At 37.7% G+C, this 23281-nt stretch overlaps 1 protein-coding gene across 1 annotated transcript in view; it reads right to left on the bottom strand.

Moving 5' to 3' along the window:
- Nucleotides 1–23281, bottom strand: part of PCDH15 (protocadherin related 15) — a 906505-nt gene that overhangs the window by 451535 nt on the left and 431689 nt on the right. The window contains 2 exon segments of the mRNA XM_035706656.2: nucleotides 5848–5958; nucleotides 11682–11801. Coding sequence (XP_035562549.1) covers nucleotides 5848–5958; nucleotides 11682–11801 — 231 coding nt within the window.

Genomic DNA, 23281 nt, shown 5'->3' with positions numbered 1-23281 from the left:
ACAGGAAATGCAGGAGTGGTGGTCCTGCAGATGCCTGTGGGAACTTCTCCAGATTTAGTCATGCCCTTCGGATGCCCTTGCAGGTGGAGACTTCTGTGCAAGTGCAAACCCCTCTTCCAACAGGGAAGTACCTAGTTTTCAGAGCTTCTCTGTTGTCTGCTGTTGTGAAAACATAATCAGCCCAACCTAATTCTTATGCCAGGGAGGCATATCTTGGGGTGACACATCCTGCTCCTCTTCACTTTTCTATAAACAGACAGATAGTGCTGGAAAATACCAACAGTCTCTCTACACCTGTGGAGATTCCCCACGATCTGTCGTTAGTATGTATGATATAACTTGAGGAGGGAGATGAAAGTAGGTCTCCTGCACATGGCACATTGCCAGCCCATGGAAGTCCTTAGTTCTTCTCCCAGTTTAGAACCAGATTTGATCTTAAAAATTCATCTTAAAACATAGCCCCCGGCAATTCAGATAACCGAAATGAAAAGAACCTTCCGCTTTTTCTAGTAAAAGGCCACTGCTCAAGACTGTTCTAGATAAAAGAAATAATATTCTAAATTGGGAGCAGTATAAATTAAACATAATTATCTGCATGAATATTTTATGTGATTTCCCAAAGTCTGTATTTCCATTCATTGCTATGTGAGAATCCAAGACATATTAGAAACTAACACCCCCCCATTCATTCCTTCCTTCCTTCCTTCCTACCTTCCTTCCTTCCTTCCTTCCTTCCTTCCTTCCTTCCTCCCTTCCTTCCTTCCTCCCATGTTCATTCTTCATTTCTCTTATTTCCTTTATGGAATTAAGATCATTTAAGTGTTAAAAGTATTTAAAAATAAGACAGTATTTCATTGATTTAGAAACTAGGGGTATAGCTGGCAAGAAGAATAGATCTCTTTTAAAAGTTATTCAAGTGTCACTGTTTAATTTGTATTTTCTCTATGTGCATTATTATTTCACATGTCATTTACACATTTGCTAACATTAAACATTAACTTATGTGAAGCCTTTAATTAGATCCTGTAAAAATAAGTCACTATTTAACGATTGCGAGCGAGCTGCGCAAGGAACTGCAGGTGGTACAAAGAATCCTCCAGCATAAAAAGCCAAAATGCAGGAATTTAAAAGCATACATATTATCTTCCACATGGAATCAAGGAAGCCATAAGAAATATTCAGCCACCTGTGGGATTTGATCTAGCTGGAACTTTCTTCCAGTGTTTAACAGGTGACTCGGTCCCTGGATCCTTAGCATCTTTATTCAAAGCCTCCAATCCTCTGGCCCCAGATGATGGGAACACAATATCCAACCCTTGGGAGTCGTACTGTAACATGATGGCTGGCAGACCAGAGACACCCACTATCTTTGAATGAATTATTTAATATTTAATTATTTAAATAAGTAGAAATTTCTATCAATACATGGCAAGGAAGAACTAATTTCTTTTTAAGCACGTGGAACTTTAAGGATATTTACTTTCTTTCATCCCTGGCTCAGAGATCATTCATTCATTGTCGTAACCCGCACTTGTTTACAAAACACATTTTTATAAAACTGCAAATATTTAAATCACGATCACGTGAAGGCATGGAAACATCACTGCCAGATGATAAGGGCTTCGATCCCTTTATCCTAACCGAAGCCTTTCTTGCTGTAAAATAGTTTAATTGCCCACTATTCCTTGATCGAACGAGATGAATGCTGATTTCTAACACATTCAGGATCTGTTCCCTATTTAGAAGTGTATTTAAGTTAAATATTGGTTGTCCGAGTGGGGCCAGGAATGGTGTGGACTCTACCAAATATTATGAAATTGTATGCATCTCGGTTTTAAAGTGAGTATAGAACAAGCATGCGGATTCTGATTTCCTGTTGAGCCATAGGAGCCTCAGAACAGAGACTTCCTACATTTATGTATTCACTATTCAAGTGGTTTGTAGCTTAAAAAAAATAAAAATAAAAAAAAGGCTAGAAGCACCTACCAGACTGACTCATAGATACATACATTAAAGACTCTTTCATTACCTTATCAGGTATTTGCAGGAGAGAAAGAAAAAAAAATTGCAACATAATTAGAGTTGCCCTGAGTTTTCTGACCCTAACTCAGGTACCTAAGACCACAGAGGTCTTCGTTTTGCTTCCGTTCACCGATGATAGATGGACTTTCACTGACTAGAAATTTAGAACTTATCCTGGAGGAATTTGATTCTGTTAGATTCCTTTATTCAAAAGAGAAAAAAAAAGCAACAAGCCTGTGTAGACCTAAATAATTTTAGAATTTTTTTTTCTTGAAAATGTTTGTTGTTGTTGTTGTTGTTGTTTGAGGCATTTACCTAATTTTCCTTAATTGTTACACACATACTAGCAGATAGAATAGCATAATAGGAAAAAACAAAAAAGAATAGCATAATAGTTTGCATCTTCACATGCTTTTTTTTTTAATTTTCTTTTTTCTTTTCTTTTTTTTTTTTTTTGCATCTTCACATGCTTATATGTCTTCATGACTGAACAGTTTATATTTGTTAGGCGTCAAGGACCATCTTCCTATTTCACTCCTATTCCCCAGAACACGCCCAAGAAATCGGCAGAACTAAAAACAGGAGGTGTACAACTTAGCGCTTCCTCCACAATCTGTAGGAAGTAGATGTGAGGGAAGGTCAGAGTGAGGGCTAGGTTTGAAAAGTTGTTTACATAAATTGATCTCTAAAAGTACACAAAGTGATTTTATTATATCCAAGCCCATATAATTAGAATGTTTACATAAGGTTTTGAATATTCATAGCATGATGAGAAAAGACAGATAAGAAATAAATAATATTTTTAGGAATTATAATATCTTGTTACAAAAGACAACTAGTGTCCCTTATGTATATTTTTGATATTTCAGAAAATATTAAAATTTGCCCTGTTATTGATAAGGCAACCTAGAAATTACTCTGGCTATGATTCTAAATTAAATGTAAATTTCTTCTTTCTGACAATTAATCAAGGACTCTTGAGGATCTAAGAATCTTAGTATTTCCCTCAGGATAACACTAATACAAAGGAGAGCTGGTTTTGAATAATATCTATGAATAAATAGATGAGGTTGATTCCTTGTGATTTAGGGTAATATGTCAAAATTGGAATTTGTGGTACAGACTTATATTGGAAATTTCAACAGAAGGAAAGCCCACCGATCTTTGTCCATCTCTGAACCATCTCTCTGAGAGAAGCAGCCCTGGTTTGTAGCATTTGTCACTTTCCAAACTCTAGGTACTACACCACTAGGTCACAAAGATGAGGTCACTGAATTCGGAGCTGGGAACAGACTCATAATCGGTCTTCAAGCAAATATGAGCCAGCTTTTCAGTTCCAACAACACACTGTTTTAAGTAAATTATGTGTCTACGATGTAGAGGCAACAAGTGATTCTTCACCATTTGTGGGAGCGTGATGTGTTGTCATACTTTTGAAAATGATATGGGGCAATTTACTAAAATTAAAAATCTATGCCTATACATGCATAGCCATGCATAATTTTTCTCATAGTAATTCCATTTTTAAATTATCAATTTTTAAAAAAGATTTTATCCATTTATTTATTTGAGAGATGGAGAGTATGAAGGGAGGGGGAGGCCAAGGAAGGGAGAGAATCTCAATGAGCCTCCCCTGGGCTCAGAGCCTGACATGGGGCTCGATCCCAGGACCCTGAGATCACAACCTGAGACCAAATCAAGAGTCCAAGGCTAAATGGACTGATCCACCCAGATGCCCCTAAACCATCCATTTTTAGACAATAAAGTGCCAGTACATAAGGACCTTAAAGAATACTGTAATGATACGAGAATATATTTCAAGCATTCGTCTTAAGTGTATTTGTGGTTGCTAGTTGGCTAATCTTCACAAGAACTCTGTGTGGGATGTTTTATTAATATCCTCATTTTACTAGGTAGGAAACTGATGTACAGCATATGCCCAAGGTCACACAGCTAGTCAATGGCAGCACTGACATTTAAATCCAGACAATGTCGTTCTAGAATGAATGCTTTTGCCACAAAATTGCACCCACTGCCTCTTCGGAGGGTCATGAGGGTAGATATCATCCTATGCCAAAAAAAATCAAAACAAAACAAAACAAAAAATGGAAAGTATAGTTGAATAAATTATAATTCATCCTAATTTTGGTATATTCTAAAACCACTAGAAGAATATATCTCTGAAAGTTTTTAAAAACACAAAAAAGCTTATAATCTCCTGTATTTAACATTCACATTGTATACTGTATGATTCAAATTTATAAAAATTGTTATAGATAAATTAACCTTTTCTTTAATTTCTTGCCAATTCCATTCCTTCCTTTCGATGATTCATGCATAGGCTTCTATTTCATAATTTTAATTTTATCCCTGAAATGCTAAAAATTTAACACTCCCTCCGTCAGTTATGGGCAGTCTAGCAAATTGCATACAAATTGTTCCAGATGTCTTTATAAATAATTTAAATGGAATAGCAACTCAGATGTTTTAGCTTGCATTCCTTCTTTTTTTTTAAATACCTCATTTAAAAAAGCATCATAAAAACTAGTTTTCAAATATATTCCACAACAGTCGTACTTTTCCTTACATTTTATGAGAGATTCTAAGTCAGGCAAGGGAAACTGTATTCTTTCTTCTCATTTTCATTTTCATGGAAATAATATTTTATATTATTTCATTTTTATTTTTTTGGATATTTTATTTTTTTAATAATAAATTTATTTTTTATTGGTGTTCAATTTGCCAACATACAGAATAACACCCAGTGCTCATCCCGTCAAGTGCCCCCCTCAGTGCCCACCACCCAGTCACCCTCACCCCCCGCCCAGAAATAATATTTTAAAGAAGATTTCAGGGTTTTGAGGAGCTCTGAGATGCTCTCCCCGGTAGATGTTACTTTTTTTATATCTGCTGGACACCAAGACGCTGAATTGAAGTTGGGTGAGAGAGGACTTGGAAAGAGTTTCCTTGCAGACAAAGGAGGAATAGACTAACATGAGAAGAGTCCTAGTTTTGCTTCCTTTCCACCTGCTTACACTCAGCCTTGAAATGCAGTTGTGATGCTACGGCTGTAGTATTGACTAGCATCTGACAAATAAGACATTGGAAAAATAACCAAATTTCAGGAAACGGGCACAGTGCCTAAGGAGACAAGTAACCAGAGTCCTTGGTGAGGTACTTGAGTAGTCAAACCAATCCTTGATCTGCATAAATCTAAGGATTTTATTTAAAAAGTAATAAAAGTCTGCCTTATGTAAGCAACTGATTTTCCTGCTGTGCACACAACCAGGTTACGGTCACAGTAGCTGATGCCTAGTGAGCAACTATTCAAGAGATCACAGCCATGGGGGAAAAGGTTGCCAACTGGACAGTTTTTCTCTTCCTTTAGTGTACTCTGTAATCTCTTGGGCAGTTAATAAAAATGCAGGTACTCCATTTGTACCCTTTGAAATGTTTATTCAGAGGATCTGAGGCTGGGTCCGGGAATCTGCGGGTTTAATATATTCCCAAAGTGATTCTCCTGCTGATGTTACAGGCATCCCACTTTGAGAAACACTTTGGTGTGAGCCGAAGGCAAATTATTGAAGAGTGGGTATGATTCTGAATGAAGCAAACAGTGTGTAGAAACAATCCCCCTGCCCCATTCCATCCCCTTCCCCATCTAGAAGAATATAATATCTAAATTCTGCTGTGGGCAGCCCCCACCCACCTCTCCCCACCCAGTGGAGGCCATCACACCAACCACTCTCAGAGCACTTCTATAGTGTGGGTGAGGGCTTACTTCATAAGTTCCCAAGAGGGAAGCTAGGAAAATTGAATACTCACATTAGCTTGGATGATGACAAAGTACCGAGTCTTGTCTTCATAGTTGAGCCTCTTCCTTAACACTACATTTCCAGTCAACATGAGGGGAATTTCGAAGGTGTCATTGGATGTCTGAAAACAGGGAAAGGGAGAGTCAATTCCTTCGAATACAATATGAATTAGAGGATGCGGTGTTGCAGCTTTAGTCCCTTTGAAAGTCACAGAGAGCATGCTTACCATCTGAAAACGGAATACTGCCTGTGGGCTTCAGATTTAAGACTCTCATTTCTTTTTCTTTTTTTTTTAATTTTTATTTATTTATGATAGTCACAGAGAGAGAGAGAGAGGCAGAGACATAGGCAGAGGGAGAAGCAGGCTCCATACACTGGGAGCCCGACATGGGATTCGATCCCGGGTCTCCAGGATCGCGCCCTGGGCCAAAGGCAGGCACCAAACCGCTGCGCCACCCAGGGATCCCTCTCATTTCTTTTTTTAAAGATTTATTTATTTGAGAGAGAGAATGGGGGAAGGGGCAGAGGCAGGGAATCTCCAGCAGACTTTCTGCTGAGCACAGAGCCAATGGGCACTTCATCCCAGGACCCTGAGATCATGACCTGAGCTGAAACCAAGATTTGGACGCTTAACCGACTGAATTATCCAAGCGCCCCAATATGCTCATAAAAAAAAATAAATAAATAAAAAATAAAAAAAAAAAAAAACTTTCCATGTTGTTCAGTGGGTTCCACCAGAGTCATCTGATAATAACCAACTGTGACAATATCTCATGTGATTTTAGGGTTACCTCTCAATAGCCCTGGGATACTTCTAAATCAAAGTTCAGGTATTTGGAAACCCTCTCTGCTACCACCATTTGTTTGCACCAAAGAGTTCAAACATGGCAATTTGTGATTTCTATATAATATCCATTTTCAACATTGGTGTCAGGGAAGGAAGATTGAGGAAGGGGATGAAGGGGAATGGTGAATTGTACTTTGTTCAGTGAGCTCATACTTCATTACCCAGAGCAGGTCATTCTTCCAATTAAAAAAAAAAAAAAAAAAAAAAAAAAAAAAAAAAAGGAAAAAAAGTGCATTCCTGGCATATCTCCAAAGACAGGAAGAACCAGACTATTTTGGAAGCCAGAAAAATAAATGCTTTTGCTTTAAATCTGGCCAATCAGTTCAGCATCTATTCATCCCTAAACTCATTCTGGGTTTATTTTAGATAAAATTCAATGAAAATGATGGCAAAAGAAAAGAAAAGGGGAAAAAAAGAAAAGAAAGCTCAATTTTAACTATTCTGATTCTGCTCATGGGTTAAATGAAAGTGCTTTGTTTTAGTGATGAGTTTGCAACATTGGTAATTAAAATTTTATGATTTCAAATAGTAAAAATGTGTGTTTCTTCTTAATGTCACATCTAGTACAAATGTCCATCCGTATTATAAAGAAAATACCAGTAGGGTAACAAAGATGCTAATAATACAAGTGACTATCTTCAATTTACTCTGCATTAAGACCAGAATAGGGAAGCCTCAGTGGCTCAGTAGTTGAGCATCTGCCTTCAGCTCAGGTTGTGATGTCGGGATCCTGGGATCGAGTCCCGCATTGGGCTCCCCACAGGGGAGCTTATCCCTCTGCCTATATCTTTGCCTCTGTGGGTCTCATATGAATAAACAAAATAAAATCTTAAAAAAAAAAGACCAGAATAGAAACTTCATCCCCTCTATTTTGTGTAAGTTTGTTAAAAAAAAAAAAAAAAAAAAAAAAAAACTTTCAAAGCAGATCTGTTTATACAACATTCAAAATTGGGAGCAGCTTCTAGCCAATGGTCAGCTAGAAGCTAAGACCTCCTGGTCTTAAAATCATAAAGAAGTGAATTCTGACAGCAGTCTGAGTTTACTTGGAAGGAAGTTCTTCCTCAGTTGAGCCTCCATAAGAGAACTAATCTGTCTACATATCGATTGCAACCTTGTGAGAGCCTAAGCAGCGAGCTCTGCCAAGCTGAGTCTAGACTCTTAAGTCACAGAAGCTGCAAAAATCAGTGTGCACTGTTTTAAGACACTAAATTCGTGATGGCTTGTTATACTGTAATAGATACCTAACATATCATGCTGACCCCTGAAACTTATCTCAAGGATCAGTGGTGGTGTATAGTAATGGTAATCGATATCTACTATGTCTGTGAGTCTTCAACCATAATAATTTCAGGGGATGTTATATTTTTATTTCTCTGATATATAGGAACACACAGACATGAGGGTATACTCCACAGACATGAGGGTATACTCACATATGTTCTTATTAGAAGGTTACCCTCTTTTTAAAAAAAATACACAGATGAATAGACAACGTTTCAATAGTTTCTCCAAACTCTCCCTTCCTGACATAGATTTGAAATTTCAGTGTTTCTGGTTATAAACCAGCGCCAGGGGCAAACAAGCAGATAGCTCAGCACTGCAGATCCACAGCCATCGATCACATGAATGTATGCTGTTCTGTTGCTGTTAAAACTTTGAAATAATTATATCATTGTCGCCGATGCCCCATATTCAGGAAAAGTAGAATGGCTCAGAAGCATAAATGAGTATGCGTGCTAGTCTTCTAAAGATACATCAAAGAAAGAAACATATTGGGAATTAATTGATCTTTTATGTGGTTGATTATCTCCTACCTAACTTGGCCTTTCCACAAATAACACCTATAAACTCTGGACAAAATTAAAAAAAAAATAAAAGAATACTAGACATCCCTAGAGAGATAACCAAAGTAGACATATTCTGGGAAATATCACACACTTGATAGAAGAGACAACGTGAGTGAGTTTGTTGTTTTACTGTACTTAGTGCCCGGAGGGGCAGTTAAAATTCTGATAGAAAGTCTATCTGTGGGGATCCGTGGGTGTCTCAGTGGTTTGGTGCCTGCCTTCGGCTCGGGGCATGATCTTGGGGTCTCGGGATCGAGTCCCACATTGGGCTCCCTGCATGGAGCCTGCTTCTCCCTCTGCGTGTGTCTCTGCCTTTCTCTCTCTCTCTTTGTATCTCTCATGAATAAATAAATAATTTTTTTTAAAAGAAAGTCTATCTGGCTTGAAGAAGAATCAGAGCATAGATTTTGGGACAACCAATGCTGATGGAAGGGGGGTGGTGAACTAGAAAGAGACCTCAGGAAGGAAGAACACAAATGCCACGTATAAACTGTGTCCAAGGTGTGTGTGACCTCTAGACCACACCTGCATGAGGCCGACTAGAACAGGTGCACCTGTTCAATCTACACAGAATTGAGATGCGAGCTGCACCCAAGAGCTTCTAATTCAAGTCCAACAGTGTTCTCTGGTAAATTAAAAACAAACGTATGGACAAATCTTCTCAGAGGAATATAAGAGAAGGAAGTCTCTATGCAACAGAGCATTCCCAGTGTCCAGGAGGGAGTTCAAAACAACTTGACCCATCAGTGAGATCTCTTTTCAGATGGAAAGATCAGGGAAGACCAATGTTAGGATAAGCAGATAAGGATTTTTAAATCAGCTATTTTAACTATGTGTGTGCTCAAGGATGTGAATAATATGCTCACTGCAAGTGAGACCATGGAAAATACCAGCAAAGATATGGAATCTCTACAAATGTGGAGCATTTAGACCTGAGGATTATATTCACTGGGAAAACAAAACAAAAACAAAAACACTGGACAGGTTTATTTGGAAATTGGGACCCAAGTTGTCATATTTTTATTTCTTAGGAGAGAAGGGAAATCTAGGTCTGCATGTGAAATTTCCTAATTTTTAGATATTGTCTCAAAAATGATTTAAATTAATTGATGGCTGAAGGCATCTGGGTGGTTCAGTTGGTTAAGCTTCTGACTCTTGATTTTGGCTCAGGTCATGATCTCAGGGTCGTGGGATAGCGGTGCACGTGGGGCTCCACAGTCGGTGGGGAGTCTGCTTGAGATGCTCCCTCTCTCTCTCTGCCCCTTCTGCTCATGCTCTCTCTCTCTCTCTCTCTCAAATAAATAAATACATAAATAAATAAATAAATAAGTAAATAAATAAATAAATAAATAAATAAATAAATAAATAAATAAAATACATTCTCGAATTTGTGGCCAAACAAAATATCTGTGGGTGGAATGAAACTCGAGTTGGTTAATCTGGGATTTCTGCTAATGAATAATGTTGCATCAGTTGGAAAACAAACACACAAAATGAACAAAACATCCTGAGATTTTTAAGTAGAACCAACCCATCTCTGCTGTTATCATTCCATCCACGGTGGGACTAATTTGAAAGAAACCGTAATTGTGGCTGCAAAAGCCAGAGGAGGCCACATTTTCAGATTAAATATGTTTGTCGTCTACACAATTTTCTTTTGAAATTAAGAAAGTAGCAGACGAATAGCATGGTGCTTGTCATAGAAGCAGAGTTACTAGCATTTGAACAGTGACAGGTACAAACATCAGTAGGTAACCGAGGTTTTTATGTTAAATGTCCGTGATGGCTGAAGGTGGGTGCTCTCTGTAAGGACGTGGCTGGGTTAATGCTTTCTCTCCTGATACACCCTAAATTAGTTGCTCTCATGTTGTCTTATTCTTTTGCTTCATCACAATTAGGGACATTCCCAGAGCAAGTCTTTATTTATTCCACAGAAGTGCTAGCTTGCTAGAGTACACTTTTCTTCTTCTGTAATTTGGACACTGCATGTGGCTGATTGGCTTATGCAATCGATAGGCCGTAAAAGGTACATATGATGTTTTATGCTAAGCCCACAAATTTTTGAAAGGGGGACACATTCTATTGCACAGGTGACAGGAAATTTCAACTTCACAAACTTCTAGAAGATCGTTCCTAAGGAATGCATTTTTGTCTTGACGCCTAAACCTTGGATAGGATTGTTTTTAATGCAATGCAATAAATAGTTCCCCAAAACTCATGGCCCGGCTGTCCTATACTTGCTGGGCATTTCAGTTTTTACAGCATGAAGAGTAAACATTAGGAAATGACCTTCACAAAATGTAAGCTAGAAACACGGCGTGCACATGCAATTAATTCTTTTAAAAAAACCTACATACCTACATAGTATAGAAGGCAACTGGTGCAGAAATGAAAGGCGCAGTCGGCTGTCTGTTTCTGCTCTTAAGGAAAAGTATTTCTCTTGTCTTTTTGTCTTCTGCTCCTTCTTTACTCTTTTCCACTAGATTTTCTGTGCGACTCTTCCTCCTTATGGTCCCTCTCCTGTCCCACCCTCTTACTTCCCCATCTCTGTGTCTCCCAGCCTCTGCCTACAAGCATATGGAGACACATGTGGTGGGGGGCAGACAAATAAGCCAACCAAAACACCTCCAACTCTTCCTTAGACCCTGCTATGCCTGTGGGATTTTCTTTTTTTCCTTTTTTTTTTTTTTTGTTCCCTGAATATTTTGAGAATTTTAATAAGTACTGAACTTTTATATCAGAACACTGTGGAGAGGCGCTTGGGTGGTTCAGTGGTTGAGCATCTGCCTTTGACTCAGGGTGTGATCCTGGGGTCCTGGGATCGAGTCTCACATCAGGTCCCTGCAGGGAGCCTGCCTCTCCCTCTACCTGTGTCTCTGCCTCTTTCTGTGTGTTGCTCATGAATAAGTAAATAAAAAAAAATAATTTAAATAAATAAATAAATAAATAAATAAATAAATAAATAAATAAATAAAAATATAACACAAGTGGTTGAGAGACTATAGTTTTGAGATAATTCATAACAGCTGAATGACCACTACTAATGGGGCTTGAGGAGCTGAACATTGAATAACACGGGAAGTATCAGCTGAAGTAATCACTATTTTCATTCCTCGTGGGAATGTCACGTTGCAAGTAGTGTTGACATACCGGATCATCTGGATTGTATTGGATAACATATTCTATCTGTCCGTTTGGGCCATCATCTATGTCCGTAGCTCCATTGTCTCCCGAAAATCCGGTGAATATCGTGGTGCCAACTGGAGTGAGCTGAAAATAAAATAAAATAAAAACTGTCACCTCCCATTTCATCAACAGCACACCAGAAGTGTTCCAGCACAAGCCCAGCCTTTTGTGACACAAAGGAAGAAAGCAGGTCCACAGCGCTCTCTCTCTCTCTCTCTTTTTTTTTGGGGGGGGGGGGGCGGGGACAGGAGTTGGGAGGAAGATCACTTTGGGTATGTTATAGAGAAGGAATTAGGGGTGTTAGTTCAGAGGGCAAAACTCAAGCTAAGGAGACCAGTTAGGAGGCTGCAACGACCCAAGGGAGCAATGATAGCAAGACTAGGGAAATGGCATGTGTCTAAAGAAAAAATAAGTAACAGTAGACTAGAAGAATTAACAGGTCATATGCCAAGTAGCCATAAGCAACCAGAAAGATACAGCCATGAGTGCAAGCCCACCCATTGGGTTGGACCTTCTTGGAAACTGGGAGTGGTGGAGCCTACTGTGCTATACCTCCAAGGATACTTCGGTTGGACACTGCCGACTGCTTCTTTCAAGAGCTGGCCCTCGCCTCAGCTGGTAGCAGTAGACCTTTCCAGTAACTTTCACCTCATTCCTCCCTCACTTGGGTTGCTGGAACCTCAAGTAGGTTTCAAGACCAAGTGCAGATAAAAGTGTGGGTGAGGATCACAGAAGCGTTTCAAAAGAATCCTTGCAAAGCTGACATAGGCATTCCCGTAAAGGCCGAAATTTCCATCACTGTGGCCTTAGCTTTGGGTAAAAAATAGAAGGCCCTAACTCGGTGTGAGGCCCATTTGGACCAATTTATGACCATTAGCATCTTAGCCCCTGTGGAGAAAATGCACCTACTGTTCCTCCTTAAAAAAATAATAAAATAAAAAAAAATCCTGATGCATTAAGTTATTGACAAGCTAGAATTTAAACTGTATGAGGAAAAAAAAAAAAACTGTAGGAGTGAGCGTCTTTATTTTAAAATCAAAGAGCATTTCAGAGAGATCAATGAAATGATATGCTGCTGGAAGTCTTAGGAAGAGATGCTGGAGCCAGAGGTAGCCTGCCTGTCAGAGGAGGGAGAGGGCTGGGAGTTCCTTCTCCCTTTGCACAAGGCCACTGAGCGGTAGGTGCGGGCGAGATGGCCAGGTCTCTCCATTTTGGATTAAAATTAAAACTTAACACAGCATACCAGCCCGTGATGCGGCATTTGCCCTGCATATCTAGCTTTATTCATTGTTGCTCTCCACCAGAGCATCACTTTTATTTTCTCTAATGTGAAGGTCGGTCATTCACTGCAGAGTTTTCCTACATCCAGGGTTCCAGTCCTCAAGCTTTAGCTGGAATCCCACTCATTAGTTGCATTTCCAGTTAGGGATCGCCTTCTCCTAACCCATCCCTGACAAAGCGTTCCCTGTCTCACAACAGAATAAAGTGCCTTTTCTGGTTGTGCTTGCATCTTACACTTTTCTTCCTTAATCGCTGCATTGAACCACGAATAAATGGATTTTTGCCAATAAACGTAACCTCTCTGCCTCTATGGAGCAGAGGCTTTTCTTTTCTTTTCTTTTTTTTCTTTTCTTTTTTCTTTTCTTTTCTTTTCTTTTTTCTTTTCTCTTCTCTCTTTTTTTTGATTTTTAGAGATATGCTATGTTAAGTTTTAAATGTGATTTTTTTCATGGAGAAATTGAAAGAGATTGAAAAAGAAAGAGTCGTCTCATTGACTCCTGTTTTCAGGGGGGTACAAATCCAAACCTCTACAGGGGGTCCCCCAAATAATGTGAATGAGTGGAGCCAGCCTGATGCTCTCGAGGCCCAGCTGAGAGGCATATATTTTCTATGAAGTGGTGGCTGCTGCTTAGCCCCAGCAAAGTCTTGTCCTAATGGAACACAGTCTTGTAGGAGATACTCTAATGTTAAAAAGAAGCATCTTGGTTCTAAGGTTGGCCATAGATTTTAAAGACTTAAACTCTGAATTAACTGGGCCCAACAAAATATATGCATGAGGTACAACAACCACAGTATTTTGCAACTTCTGATTGAGAAAAAAATAATACAAATAAGATTAAAGAAACAAGCCATCGATACAAAGTCGTGGGCATTTACAAAGTCAGACTTCCTGGCAGGAGGGTCTAAAAGGAAACTCTGACTTCCAGCAGGTCCAACAGAACACAAAGAAGAGAAAGGTGATGGTCTGAGCAGCACATATGAGAACACGGACACATGGGGATGGCTCAGGGAAAATGTGACTGAAAGACTTCTAAACTGACATTTTTCTATCTTTTTAAATGTAAACCCTGTCCTAAAAGATATTGTGCTTTCTTAGAAAAAATCATCTCTTCTTACGTATATTTCCGTTTTTAAATTATGAAATTTAAAAAGAAAATAATTGTGTTGCAGGACTGATTTAAAAAGTCAAAAAGAATCAAAACAAAAACAAAAAGGAAACAGAAAGACTTCAACAGGTAGGTGTGGGCAGATTTTGGAACTAGTATGTCCATGGCTACCATCTACCCACTGAGGGGACATACAGTCCTGGACTAGACTGGTTGTGGGGAGGGACCCTGAAGTCCCGAAGCCAAGGGCACAACACAGGTATGAAGGGGAAGGAGGAGAAAGTGGGAGAGCTGGGACCACAGGCCAGTGGGCTGGGGATGCTCCATGCGGCATGGGAAGGCTCAGGAGGAGGTCTGGGGAGGCTCAGGGGAGGGCTGGGGAGGCTCAGAGGAAGGCTGGGGAGCCTCAGGGGGAGGGCAGGGGAGGCTCAGGAGGAGGGCTGGCAGGCTCAGGGGAGGGCTGGGAGGCTCAGGGGAGGGCTGGGGAGGCTCAGGGGGCTTGGGGAGGCTCAGGAGGTATGGGGCCAGGGAGCAAGAGCATCACAGTGAGGAGCCAACATGTGCCCAGAGCAATCCCAGCATTCTGTATCTAACCCATTGTGCCAGCCCATTTATTTATTGTGCACCTAAAAGGTCCAGAGGTTATAACAAAGATTTGGTTTATATCAAATCACTATTACAAACACCAATTTTTTAACAATTTTTTTTAATTAAAAGAAGGCAACGTTTCAACACATTCAATAGCGCTTTGTCTGTCCATTATGCAACATTGGGGCTTAAGTTGTGATGACACATCACAGGTATTTCGAAGTAAGACAAATACACAAGAGAAAACCTGATGACTCTCTCACCTGACAGTGTAACAGTTTGTCTAGCATTCGACTGCGTTTTTACTACACGGTGACATTATTTTCTTTTGGAAATTTTAAATTATGTAGACAGGTTGACAGTTTTCTGCATGCTGGCTTAGCAATATAAATTCAATTTGATGAGATGTAAAGTTTGAAGTATTATTTAAATATGTAGGGAAAAAAAAACCAAATAACTAATCTTGCAATTGAGTCTCAAAATCCCAGATGCAAAGGAAACCTCCCTGATGATTTGGATAGTAATGGAATCGCAGTTGTTATAAGAAAAGAACTATTTTTAGTGAAGGAGAAAATAAAGCATAATATTCTCTACATCTCAACATTTTCTACGTTTCCCAGTCTTATTCAGGATTAAGTTTCTAAAAATAAATATTATATGACAGTATTTGGCTGGAAAAGATGATTTGAAGGATTTTACTTCTCACTAGGTGATATTTGCAAATCCAAAGACATATTTGCAAATTCAAAGACCCTAACCATGAAAAAGCTCTATATTTTTCTTCAGCTGTCCAAATGCTTTTGAAACTCATAAAAGGCAACATAAAAGCTATAGCGCCTTAATATATTATCATCAATGAATATTTTCCCTCTTCATCATCCACAAGTTTGTTTTATATTTAAAAATCACATTTATAAAGAGGTGTAATTTTTAATACACAGTCATTTAAAGTAAAGCAGACATTATATTTTTGGTTGCCCTTATAAACATGCACTTAGTGACAAAGCCCAACAAAAACCATTGTTGGACTACACGTAAAAGGATTTACTATGCATTTGTTTATGGTGGTAATTTAGGCTAATCCAAAAAAGTATTTCAATTTCCATCACTCTCATTTTAAGACTGAAGTTTATTTTGGGTGCCCCCAAGAGAATTTATGCGCCCACATATATTCTTACTATTCCTTGAAATTACAAGTAGAAATATGATGCTACAATAAATTCTATTAGTTTATATCTTTGAGTGGAAGATAAAAGAGAAACAATTGCCTAGTCATGGACAAAGAGAATCAATCTTGTCATTCCTATAATGATATCATAATAAAGGTTATGAACGATCTCTAAATAGGATTTTAAGCTCTTTCTTAAAAGGAGAATTTAGGTCCTTAAAAAAATAAATGGAAGGCATTATTCTAACAGCATTGGATTTCAGCGTTGTATTCCGCTCGGGTGCTGTCTCTCTTTATGGTTTCAGTAACAATTAGATTAAAGATTTTTTCCTCCAACTTTGAAAATGTGGCATTTAGTTGTTGACAGCAAAGGACTCAGGAGATATGCCTCGTTATTAGTTCAGCATTTACATCGACTAGTGAGCTCTGCTCTCTTCCGTAGTTGTTTGGGCCAACATCTTAAGCATAGATTTCTCCTACTTTCTTCAACTGCTAGAATAAGGAAACATCCCCACGAAGACATACACCAGGTAAAATGCAGCACTAGCCTGGGTCAGAAGTGGACTGCACTCATTTATCTGTGATCTTCCACTCATATGGTCCACCTGTTCAGAGACAGGCTAGGGCGAGGGATGTTTAAAGCTAATATAAGAGAAATAAATAAGCAAAAAGAAGACAAAGCAGTTTTAATCTTTATATGGAAAGTCTGGAGAGAGCAGAAAGGTCCCAAAGAAATCGCCCACACTAGATGCAAACAAGCAAAAGGGGGTGGGAACATGCAAAATGTCTTAAAAAAATAGTAGATTTCATTCATTTTCATCATATGTAAACCCACCAGAAGTAAGCACATATGTAGGTACACACGCATGTATGCACACTCACACTGCATAAATATAAATACACACAGATCAACATTTCTGGTTGTCAGTACAGGAGGCACGCCACCTTGGCACTTTGTGAATTTCTGGACACGACGTAGAGGTTGAAACATGACAGTCAGGCTGTTTGTTGTAAGACTGTGTTGCCCTATACATTCTAATTCACAGTTTTCAGGGCACATCGGCCATGAACATTTCAACAAGTCTCAGAAATACAAATTTGGTTTTCTGAAGGGCATTCTAATGCATGGGATGATTATCAGCTTGGGCAGCTGCCCGAGGGTGTCACTTACTTATTTAGTTCATGTCTCTTTCCACAAATGATTTTATACAGCTATTGGGAAATACAGAAAATGCATAGATACATGCAAATGTAAAAGTTAAAGAAAATCAAAGCAAGAAAATTCAGTATTTCAGCAAGATGCATAAGATAGATTAGAATACGAACAGTGTGTGAAAAATGGACAATTCTCAGATAACTGTTTATATTCTTGTGATCCGTGGCTAACTGAAGTCACCAAAAAATTATGAACCATGCTCCAAAAAAGTGAAGATGTGTCCTCAGCTACAAGCTTATTTGCAATATTTCCCCACGGAAGCATTGTGTTCACGGCTTCATATAAATACAATTGATTCTCATTAGCCATGGTAATTATGTTGTGTGAAGTTACCATGAACACTGAATTAACAAATACTGAACCTCTGCTTCCAGAGATAATCCAGGGTTATCACACCGCTGGGGGGAACACAAGCTTAGGAAACTGCCCGCCTTTGGTCACAACATTTTCATCAACCAATCAATATATAACCTTGTTTTATGTGTACTTCTGTTTAAAGACACCTTATTTAATATGTGCTTTTGATTCACTACCACTTAGCTTACAGCCAACAGCACTATAACTCACGCCTGAATAAAATGCACCTAACACATATATTCTCTCCGTAAGGTACAATCTGCCTTCTTGGGTTAGGAACACAGATGGCCACATTCTGCAGCGTGACACTCGGGGGCAAAATCACCAACGAAAGTACAAAGATGTGAACAATGTGGCACTAACTAGACTGGAAAAAGGACACTTGTTTACCATAGGAGACATGGAACAAGTCGGCCAAGCACCATCTTGTTTGGCCTCAGTTGGAAGTGTGTACAGGGGGTGACTCAAAGTTTTCATCCCTCTGTACGTACCTGTGAATGACTGGGGAAGTTTGGCAAGGTATTGAACCCGGGTTTATACATAAGTTTGAGCAAGTGGGCAAATTTGCAATTACAGAATCAGTAGACAATGAAGATCGGTTACACGTGACAAACAATACTAGTAATTCACGAGGGGTGTGGCTCAAAGACTCAATGGACCAGAAACAGACAGGATTGAGTCTCACCTCTGCTCCACTTAACTGTTTTCTGCTTGCCAAAGTTAAAATTGGGTTAAAGTGCTTACAAGAAACATGCTAGATCTATATATTGATAGTTTATTAAAGAACTAAATAAATGGAAATATATGCTCTATCAAGAAATTGGCATTATCAGCGGCAAACATGTCAATTCTTTATACATTTACCAATTTATGTGGAGATTCATAAGCTGACTCTAAAATTAATCTAAAAACGTCATGGGGTCAAGACTAGAAAGACTGTCTTAAAGAACTAAGTTGGAAGACTTACATGACCCGATTCCCTGACTTCAATATAAATCAAGACACTGTGGTATTGGCTTGAGAATAAACAAATATACCAGTAGGACAGCATATCCTGCCCAAAATCAATCCCCACAGATAGTCACCTGATGCATAGAAAAGGACCACACAACAGTGGATGTGAACTTACTGATTTTTTTTCTATACAAGGTGCTATGTCAATTAGAAATCTAGATAGAAAAGAATGATACCAATTCCTACTTGACAGCCTCCATAAAACTGAATCCCAGGTGGCCTTGCACAGTTGGAGGGAAGGTAAATTGGTGCAGCCACTGTGGAGAACAGTATGGAGGTTTCTAAAAGTACTAGAAATAGAACTACCATATATGATCCAGTAACTTCATTTGGGGGTATTTATCCAAAGGAAATGAAAGCACTAATTCGAAGAGATACATGCATCTCTATGGTCATCGCAGCATTGCAGCACAGTAGCCAAGACACAGGAGGTACAAATTTCCAGTTAAAAGATAAATAAATAAATCCTGGGAATGTAATGTACAGAGTGGTGACCATAGTTAATAATACTGTGCTATTTGAAAGCTGTTGAGAACCCTTCATTCTTTGGCTACTATTCAGCCCTTAGCGTCCTCCTCCGATAACATTATTGCACGATCTTCTTGCAAGTCATCCCTGCCTTGGAAATGAGGCTTTAGAGATCATGATATATTTGATAACCTAGAGAATCTCCGCAAAGGAAATGGAGTGATGCATTCCTTACACCAGTTCACATTGTTGAGGACTTCAGCTTTTTCTCACAACGATTCAATTATGTTATCTCTGGGTCTATGATTATTTATTGAGAGCTTATTATAATTGTTCCTGTGACCATTAGGTTAGTTTTATATCAACTCATTAATAGAACATGTGTTTTATTCCAATATTTATCCAAATCAAATGTCTACGTGAAGTATCTTAAAACTTTCCAGAATTGCAAATAGCACACATTACAGATGTTTTTCATGTTCCCTTTAACATAATACAGTTTTTGCACCTGTGTGTTTTAATTATGAAAGCTAGAGTCACTTCTTCTGAAGAAATTATTATAGGCAAATCCTTGTATATAAGTATCTTCAAAATAATAATAATTAGAGTGATAAGCAGCTCTACTCTACTTAAAAACTAAAGAGTAATGAAGTTTAAATTGTATATGTGTGTATCTATATAAACAAATACACAGAGAATGTGTGCTTGTGTATGTATATATAAGTATATATTTAAATAAGAGATTACTAAATTTGAAGTTTGTTGAATATGTGAATCTTTTAAAACAGCTAAAAGATTGATTCTCATTGACATGTTTAAAGTAGAAAATATATTTTTGTGTGCTTCTTTCCTGTTCATTAATCTCCTTCTCCTTTTGCCTCTCTTACTGGTATTTCGCTTCCAGATGTGCCTAATTCCCTGGAGGAAGGAAACAAGGGAACTGAAGCTTCTGTGTGCTATAGATTACCTGCTACTGCTATTTTCCAAAGAAATTCTGTGATCGGGCATCGCTCTGAAGGTTTAGTGATTTTTATCAAGTTTCCAATACAGGGATCCCTGGGTGGCGCAGCGGTTTGGCGCCTGCCTTTGGCCCAGGGCGCGATCCTGGAGACCCGGGATCGAATCCCACATCGGGCTCCCGGTGCATGGAGCCTGCTTCTCCCTCTGCCTGTGTCTCTGCCTCTCTCTGACTATCATAAATAAATAAAAATTAAAAAAAAAAAGTTTCCAATACATGTACATTTCATATAGATAGATAGATACAGATATTTATGTTTATATATTGTAATATATATTTAATTTTAAAAATCACCGTATTGTATCAAGCGATTGTAAATAAAACACATATAAAATGTGTTAAAAATTCTTACCTAAAGATGAAATTTCACTGTTATGATTCATCATGGATGCCATTTGTGCTCTTAGATCTACTGAAATGACTGCTAAGAACAGATGTCCAAAAATGCATGTCTTAGTGAAGGGAGATGATACAGCCATGATGAAATGTGGAAGAAGAGCATCAAACTAAGTTTGATCAGGAAAGTGAACACTCAAATTGAATAGATTTTGAGATCATGTCATTTCACCATTGTGAGAAAACGCTGAGGTTGGTGTTGTTCCGCTAATTACTCCCAATTTACAATTTTACATTTTGCAGTTAATGTGTGAAGACGCTTTGGTTTTCAAATATAACTATTTCTAGAGCATAATTCTAAGGCAAAGTTGACTCACAAGACAAGATGGCCAGAACCTGTATTAAATACTTCAAATATATTATCACTTTTAATCCTTTAACACAACTTTATTATTTTTTTGTTGTTATACTTATTTTATGGTTGTGGAATCATAGGCAAGGAGCTTCTGCCTCGTGTTGTAATGCTACTGCTTGGTCGATCAGGATTGCAACCCTGATTGTTTGAAATCAAAGTAAAAACTCCCAGCCACTGTGAAATATATTATTTCAGAAATTTCATAACATGCTATTAATAAGCTTTTGAGAAAAGGAGAAATGAAAGAGGAACTAAATACAATTTGTCACATATCAGAACTCAAGATATACAGATAAACTGAAATGATGCAATTTGGATGATGTATTTCATCAAAGATAAATTATATTTCACCCTAAGGAGAAATAATTTTGAGATATTTACAGAAAGACAAAGAACTTAAATTAAGCTAGTGTCTGCATTTTAGAAAACTCAAATTATTATTGCCATTGGAATAGGTAGATTCTCAGCAAGCAAATTATTCCATAAATTCTCAAATTTACCTTTTTAGTATGCTAACCTCTTCATTCGTGATCAAAACTTCATTGCTAGTTTATTGCTTCATGCCTGAGAAAGCACTCAAAAAATGCTCAAGGGGCAAAGAGAAGAAGAAAGAAAATATATTCAACCACAGAGATTTGCATTTTCACCCAAGGTTTTTCAACAAATCAATGCTTCACAAATCACTAATAAAAATGTTGGGTAAGGGTTTGAAGAGGCTACGATTACCAGTAATGGGACAAATTGGTATTGTGTGTCTTTCTTGTTATGTGCTATGGAAAACACATATTACCTTTGTGATATTCCTGAACAAAATTTATAATATACAGAAATATCAGGTAAGTGCAAATTGTCCCACTCCTGAAAATTATTAAGGTCATTAAAGGCAAGGGAATACTAAGGACCTAAGTTTGAGACTACAAAGACACAGCAAATAAAGACAATGTTGGATCCTAGGTAGAGTCTTCAACCTACAGAGCATTTTATTGGGAAAATCAGCAAAAATCAAATGGGGTCTATAGATCTATACATGATACACATATATACACATAAGCGATATATACACACATCTATCTATATATTTATCAATCATCTATGCATGTATCTATTTATCGATCTATCATCTATCTACCAGAAAGAAATTTTATCTTATCAGAATTCCTCAAAACTGTCAAGATTATCAAAAACAATAAAAGTAAAAAAAAAAAATGCCACAGTCTAGAGAAGACTAAAGGGATATAATGCCTAAAAGTCATATGGTATCCTAGACTGGGTCCTGGAATAAGAATAAGGATATTAGGTAAAAACTAAGGGAATCCAAATAAATTATGGATTTAAGTTAATAAAAATATTTCACTGTTGGTTCCTTAGTTGTTTAAAAATGTACCATCCTAATAAAATCTGTTAACAAAAGGGGAAATTGAATGTGGGTTATCTAATGTTCCATTACTTCAACTAAAATGTTATTTAGGTATAAAGAGTTCTGATATTGTTTAAATAAATAATAGAAAATATAATGATTAAACTGTCCATTTGCATAATCACTTTCATTATAACAAAATCCAAGATCTGAGCATATCAGTTACTATAAGAAGAAAATATTTTTAAAATAATAAAGCTTTGTTTATTTATATTACATTTAATTATTTTAAGATTATTTATTTATTCATTTATTTTTAGAGAGAGAGTGCAGAGCAGGGGAGGGATAGAGAGAAAGGGAGACAGAGAATCTTAAGCAGGCTCTACACCCAGCTTAAAACCAATGTGGGGCTTGATCTTATGACCCCAAGGTCACAATCTGAGACCAAATCAAGTGTTGGGGGCTTAACCGGCTGAGCCATCCAGTTGCCCCTATTATAAAATTAAATTAATTAGTTAATTTTAATAAAAGTTCAGTATACATTTGAACAAACTCTCAGCCAAAAAATTAAGATAGATTTGAGTGAGAAAGAAGAAATAAATGGGTGAGCAAAAGATTCTCATACCTTTCTAATGTTTAATTTGGCTGAGTTCGGCTTCTAGTTCCTGCTGATTGGTAAGGACATTAAAATGTTTTTAATCATTAACTTAAATCTTAACTAAATAAAACATTTTAGAACCCAATTTAAAAAAAATTAATGAGCACATTATCCTAACGGGTATTTATTATTAAATGTCAGGAGAAATAAGTGTAATAGCATCTAATGTAAAATAAAATAAAATAGATAATATTTCATTGATTGTTAATATTATAATATTAATATATAATATTAATAAATAATACCTTAATAAAATTTATTTATTTATTTTAAATAAATAAAATAATTTATTTATTTTATTTTTTATTTTTATTTTTTTTTAATTTTTAATTTATTTATGATAGTCACAGAGAGAGAGAGAGAGAGAGAGAGAGAGAGAGAGGCAGAGACACAGGCAGAGGGAGAAGCAGGCTCCATGCACCGGGAGCCCGACGTGGGATTCGATCCCGGGTCTCCAGGATCGCGCCCTGGGCCAAAGGCAGGCGCCAAACCGCTGCGCCACCCAGGGATCCCAATTTATTTATTTTAATAAAATAAAATCCTAATTGAATCAGTATAGGATACCAGCTAATCTGAAATACT

Source organism: Canis lupus, chromosome 26, assembly GCF_003254725.2.
Source record: "Canis lupus dingo isolate Sandy chromosome 26, ASM325472v2, whole genome shotgun sequence".
Lineage (NCBI taxonomy): Eukaryota > Metazoa > Chordata > Mammalia > Carnivora > Canidae > Canis > Canis lupus.
The sequence above is the reverse complement of the archived record's forward strand: the minus strand, read 5'-3'. Positions and strand labels throughout refer to the sequence as shown.